We start from the raw sequence: 6280 nt of genomic DNA, 5'->3' as shown, positions 1-6280 counted from the left end.
TTGACTTCGTAATGTACAAGGCGTTTTTTTTATCCACATACACTTTTAATAAAACAAAATCGTTGATTTCTGCACTGATTTTTTCTCTAAACAACAACTTCAACAGATTCCAAACAAGATGCCGCCGGAAGGGGAGCTCCGATACCCATCACCGCCACCAACAGATTCCACCACCACAATAGACGACGAGGCGGGCTGGGTGTGGGCCCAGATAAAAGCGGAAGCGAGGCGCGACGCCGAGTCAGAGCCAGCTTTGGCAAGCTACCTATATTCGACAATTCTGTCTCACTCATCACTAGAGAGGTCGCTCTCCTTTCATTTAGGAAACAAGCTCTGCTCTTCAACGCTTCTCTCAACTCTCTTGTACGATCTCTTCCTCAACACTTTCACTTCAGACCCTGGTCTTTGCGTCGCTGCTGTTGCTGACCTTCGAGCCGCACGTGCTCGTGACCCTGCTTGCGTTTCTTTCTCTCACTGCCTCCTCAATTACAAAGGTTTCTTGGCCTGCCAGGTAAACTATTCCTAACTAACCAACTAAATAACCTTTTTCTTGATAGTCATACTGTTTTACTTTCACTTTTAATTGATTCTAGTTTTATAATTTTGTCAGGCTCATCGAGTTGCTCATAAGTTGTGGAATCAGTCTCGTAGGCCTCTGGCGTTGGCTTTACACTCTCGAATCTCTGATGTTTTTGCCGTTGATATACACCCAGCAGCCAAGATTGGCAAGGGTATACTTTTTGATCATGCAACTGGTGTGGTGATTGGTGAAACAGCAGTGATTGGTAATAATGTCTCCATTTTGCATCATGTTACACTTGGAGGAACAGGGAGAGCCTCTGGGGATCGCCACCCCAAGATTGGTGACGGAGTGTTGATTGGAGCAGGTGCCACCATTTTGGGGAATGTAAAGATTGGGGAAGGAGCAAAGATTGGAGCAGGCTCAGTAGTGCTAATTGATGTGCCCCCTCGAACCACTACAGTTGGAAATCCTGCAAGGTTAGTGGGAGGGAAGGAAAAACCAGCTAAGCATGAGGAATGCCCTGGAGAGTCCATGGATCATACTTCATTTATCTCTGACTGGTCAGATTATATTATTTGATTGGTTTTGCTCCATGCTTGTCTCTTTTTTGTTACTGCAGCTACTTTACTAATAATGCTCCTTATTCGGTTGGTTTTGAGCAGCGTGATATGCCTCTTTATCTATAATTATGCATGTTTGTATTGAACAACGACTATAATGAAGAACCTTGTCATATTTTTATCTTTCGAGTTCTTCAATTATTTGGTGTGGTTTTAGATTAGCTATGATATATCCAGATTCAGTAACAACTAATTGCAGGTTCATTTTTTTAACAATTTTATTCTTAAGTAGCTACAGAACTGCAGTACCAAACACAGCATGCTAAGAGTATGTCTTCTATGGACTGTGAAATGTAACTTCCAGCTTTAATTTATACAGGCAAAAAAAAAAATTTAAACTATCCAAAATCTTGATAAGGTTCTGCTAAACATAGTATGCCAAGAGTAGGCCTTTTTTAACAACAAAAAAAATTTGATGGATAAAACTAGCTACAGACCTGCAGTACCAAACATACAATGTCCTTCTTGAATGTTTTTCATTTCATTATACTTTAGATATTTTTAGCAACCTGGCTGAAAACAGTTCTTTGGATGCGACTTTGGATTGTTTGAGCAGGCCCAGTGTTTGCCACTGTTACATTCTCTACTAAAAACTATATGTGATTTTATTTTATTTTATTTTTGCTTGGGATAGTGACTTTTGTCTCCTAACCAACTGGAGAAAAATTTATTCAGTCAACATAGGCAAGGTAGTAGTTTTCTTAGTGATTTTTTATTATAATTAATTAAGATTCCTTTCTGGTTTGATGTAGAATCCCAATGCATATGGTTAATATGACCTCAAAAAATCATTGATCTCATTCAAACAGATGAAACGAGCTCTGAAATCTAAATGTATTGAGCAGATGGTAGAAAACATGGAAGGAATGTGGGAATCTAATGAAGCCTAGGCTTGTGTCATCCAATGAAGATCAGACCCTACTAATACTAACCATCTCTTTACAGCCAATCTTAGGATCTTAGTTGATGATTTGGATGCAAATCTTTGAACTTTATTTGTTTCTGTGAAGTTCGCTTGCTTGTGTATAGTGCAGGGGCCAAGGGATTTTTCTTGCATATGAAACTCCCTCTCACCTTAGCCAGTTTAGTTTAATTGGTCCATCCTTTTGAAATTTTCATAGATTATGCTATCAAATTTTATTTTTTGGAGGCTTTAAGGTTAACTTCACTTTGGTCTGGTCACCAATTCCATCCCTCCTTATCTTGGATTTGTTGTATAATTGGCACGTTAAGTTTGAGTTACAATTGAAATTTAATTAAAGTACAGATCTTTAAAATAGAAAACTAAAAATGAAGGTTAACGCACACTCTTCTTTTATGCTTTATACAGACCTTCAAAGGCCTGTCTTAGAGCAATTACGAAGAGTTGCTGTTAACCCTACTTGTTGAACATCAATGTCCTTTCAACTACGGAGATACAACTCCTTAGCTCCATACCAGCCTCTCTCCTTGCTGCAGGGAATCTCTTCAAGAAAATCTGAGGAAGGTTGTTTCTATTGTTGCTGCTGGTTCTTGAATTAAGTCAATGGGCATAAGTCAATGCTGCTCATGTCTCTCCTGACCTTACTGCAATACTGAAGCTGACATGAACCCTCTGGCCTCCAAATGCCATAGAAAATCTTATGGCATCGATCTTTTTGTTGCTGCTGTTCTTACAGACCAAGTGATGATGCTATGGATGGTTGTTTCCATTTCAGTTTCTAATATGCGTCTTATGAGCCCCAGTTGCAGCGCTTGATGATGCCATTTAGGTGGGCTACCTGTGCGATCTCCACACTTGATGGATTTATCCATCATAACATGTCTTCTGCTGTATACCATTCCTTTTCTCTACTGAGTATGTTTTTTGTGTCCTTTTCAATCTGCTGCATTGAAGTGGTTGCTGGTGTCAATGTTGTCTGGGATCTTCATGATTCTGCTTTGAGACCTGCTACAGCTTGAGTTTGTGCTGCTGAAACTTTGTTAGTCTGTTTACAATGATGCTTCATTGTTAGTGGTTCTACCCGGTTCATAGAATAGAGTATCTGTGGTTATGATGGTTTGTTGCTGGTTCTTCTTTGATCACCATTGTGTGCCATGTGCTACAAGCCTACATGCAATTGTAGACAATAACATAGATCCTCGTTGTTGCTATAACTTATTTTTTTCTGTTCTATTTCTGTTACTATGTCCAGTGTATATTCTATGACGTCCTATCCCATCTCCCTCTCCCTTCTACCTCTTTAGGCTTTCTGGCATGGCAGGTATCGCACCATTAATATGAAGTTGAAACCAGTCAAGTTGAAACATGCAGTCACACAGGCAGATATACAAAAAACCAGGCTCAAGTTTGAGGACTAAGGTGCATACCTAGTCATATTGGAGCCCCGATTAATTAAGCCTGCAAGCATATAACCAAACACTTCCCTACATGATTTAGTCTGCTCTCTGATACTAGTAGCCTCTTTATTTACTACTTCAATTGCACTACTTCAATTGCTGGATTTATTTGTTTTCTTATTACACCAGACCTGAGAAAACTCAAGAGGACAAATACACCAAACACTTGAACACCCAGTACTGTTAACCGAAAAGCCAGATGCTAGTGCTGAAACTGGTAGTTTGTTCATTGTGACCTCAAGCATCAGGAAATTATTCGTACTGTGTGGCAATTCGTGAAGTTTATCGCTCAATTTTCTAGTTGTTACTAGCAATAAGTTACTGGTTTGAGATGCTCTATTTAATAGTCTTGTTTTGTAGTTGTTGGCCATACCAGTGAAACTGAGAATATTAGCATTGACTGGGACTCCAGGATGTAAGTTACAGACAATCTTATTGGGTTCGTTGTAAATGTAGCCATGACATCTGAAAATTCTTATGTTAAATGCAAATTGTTCAGAAAAACAGCCGGCTGTCCAGCATATCTTTGATAACTTTCTAATGAATTGCTAGGTTTGCAATCTCCAATTTTATGCCTTGTATTTCATTACACTTGAAAGTTTAATTATCTTCTGGTGAATACGATCGCCAAATATGTGGTAGCAGAAACTAAGGATCCACAAAACTCAAGGACTGTAATTTTCTCCAATTTTAGAGGAAGTGCAAGGTGAAAAGATTTTTTTGTGTTCATTTTTGCTGTATTGCTTTAGTCTATATTTCTTAATCTTTTGTTGCATATTCCTAGTGCTAGAAAAATTTTCTTGACAAGGTTTAACTAGTTTTAGCTTGTGAAGGGTTACATACAGAAGCAAGCAAACAGCAGGGCAATAAAGAAGAACATGCATAATGGGGGGATAAATAGCTTTAGTTTCCATTGTAGCTCAAGAATGGTGAGACCTGTTGGAAAGGTCTATGGTTGTATCCCTTCTTGTTAATACTTTTATCTTCTTAACCTATAGTTCTGTTACATTTATTTCAGATTCCTCATATTTTTAAACCAGAAGTCCAATTTGTTGAGCTGTCAATTGAACAATATGTTCCTCGTGGAAAGAAAGTGAAGGATGATAATACCATTCAGACACCAGTTTTCAAAGAAAATCTTACTGTTGCAGAGACTGCTTTACTTGCTATGTGGATGTACATACATTTAAGACAGTGAACCAGGCTTGCCCATAGGGTCCTAATTATGTCACTTTGGGATTGCTTAATTGTTTAGATCAAAACTCTAGCCGTTGGAGTACTCCAGGTCAAGAGGACAAAGAGTCGTCTAGATAGTGTTTGGTTATTATTCCAGAAAACTAATTTGTGTCTCTAGAGAGAGTATGCATATTTTCAAAAATAAAAGCTATAAAAATAACTTGGCCTTTTTGTCTTCCCTTTTCATGTATCAAAAAGTTACTAAACACTATTTATGAACCAAACAACTTCTGAGACATGGTACAAGATGAATGTCATTCTGCAATATCTAGATCCTCGCTCCACAAGAGAAAACATTGGATCTGATATGGAAAATTATCTGTCAAAAGATGAGTCTGACCTGACAAGGAGGTCAGCTTCGATAATTTGAAAGCAAAGAAGAACAGAACATGGGAAATCGGTAAGATTGTGCCAGTGAGTGACTTCAGGCATCATCTCTGCGTGCTGATGAGTTCAGTAACGATTTCGAAGATTTTGAGCTAACCCCTCGATGAACTAATTGTTCCCGAGTCTCCAATCAACGACGACGTTCAATATCCATCCAAGAATAATCCTTGGAACTCAAGCCTCAAACTATGCTTAGCTTTAACTGTTGTGGAGGACGGTCACCTTCCAAGCGCTTACATGTCCTGTCTTCGGATTTCTACTAGAATTTCTACCAGCGAGGTGATCTGTGCTGAGTCTTTTTAACATTACAAAAGATGTTCAGGAAAAAGGAAAAAAATTCGGAACCTGAGTTAATTATTCGATTGAATTCACAATAAGTTAAGTTAATTTAATAATATAATTATATAAAAAAATTAACAAAAACAACTAATAAAAAAAACCCTTGTAAATATTATGAAAAGATATTCATTTAATATTTTTAAAAGGTTTTATTAGACAATAAAACAAATATTGAATGATAATAAGATAACCTTAAAAAAAAAAATTAAAAACAATTTTCCAATCTCAGTCACACACGCATACACAAGGATACTCCCACGTAAGAATATGTGCTTAACGTTCAAGTGACAGGTTGGTTTTTCAATGCCTCTGAATGTCTTCAAGGAACCGGGGATCATGGGATCTTGTCTGTTCTGGTATAATTTTCCCAGAGATCGAATGTGTCAGCAATTTAAACTTGCCAGCATGTCGAATAAATTTGAATAATAAATTAAAATATAGCATGGTTTTCCACATCTTAAATAGATGGATTTTTCATATCTGGGCTGAGCATATAACATGGCTATCTCAGGACGCCATGTTATCCAGAATAGAAATGTCTAAAATGTAGAATTTGATTATTGATAAATAGCCTCCCATAATACCACGTAAGTTGGAAAAAAACATCCTTCGTGACATCTTGGCACGTATCATCTGGCGACCCAAAACACATACATGTCTACGTTAATAAAGGCATACAGCCACAATTCTTTTGGCAATCTCCTCAAATGCCTGAATTACCTTCACTTCTTGTAGTTAAAGAACGACTGAAGTTGAGCATTATAAATTAACCATAATACCTTCTGAACTTGAAGCA

At 37.7% G+C, this 6280-nt stretch overlaps 1 protein-coding gene across 1 annotated transcript; it reads left to right on the top strand.

Moving 5' to 3' along the window:
* On the top strand, nt 1-1266 carry LOC133670078 (serine acetyltransferase 5-like). Its single transcript, XM_062090505.1, has 2 exons — nt 1-511; nt 611-1266. Exons 1-2 carry the CDS (start codon nt 119-121, stop codon nt 1100-1102), a joined length of 885 nt encoding a protein of 294 aa, XP_061946489.1. The 5' UTR covers nt 1-118; the 3' UTR covers nt 1103-1266.
* Nucleotides 1267-6280: the final 5014 nt, after the last annotated feature.

Source organism: Populus nigra, chromosome 12, assembly GCF_951802175.1.
Source record: "Populus nigra chromosome 12, ddPopNigr1.1, whole genome shotgun sequence".
Lineage (NCBI taxonomy): Eukaryota > Viridiplantae > Streptophyta > Magnoliopsida > Malpighiales > Salicaceae > Populus > Populus nigra.
Note: the sequence above shows the minus strand (reverse complement) of the source record. Positions and strands in the feature narration are given on the sequence as shown.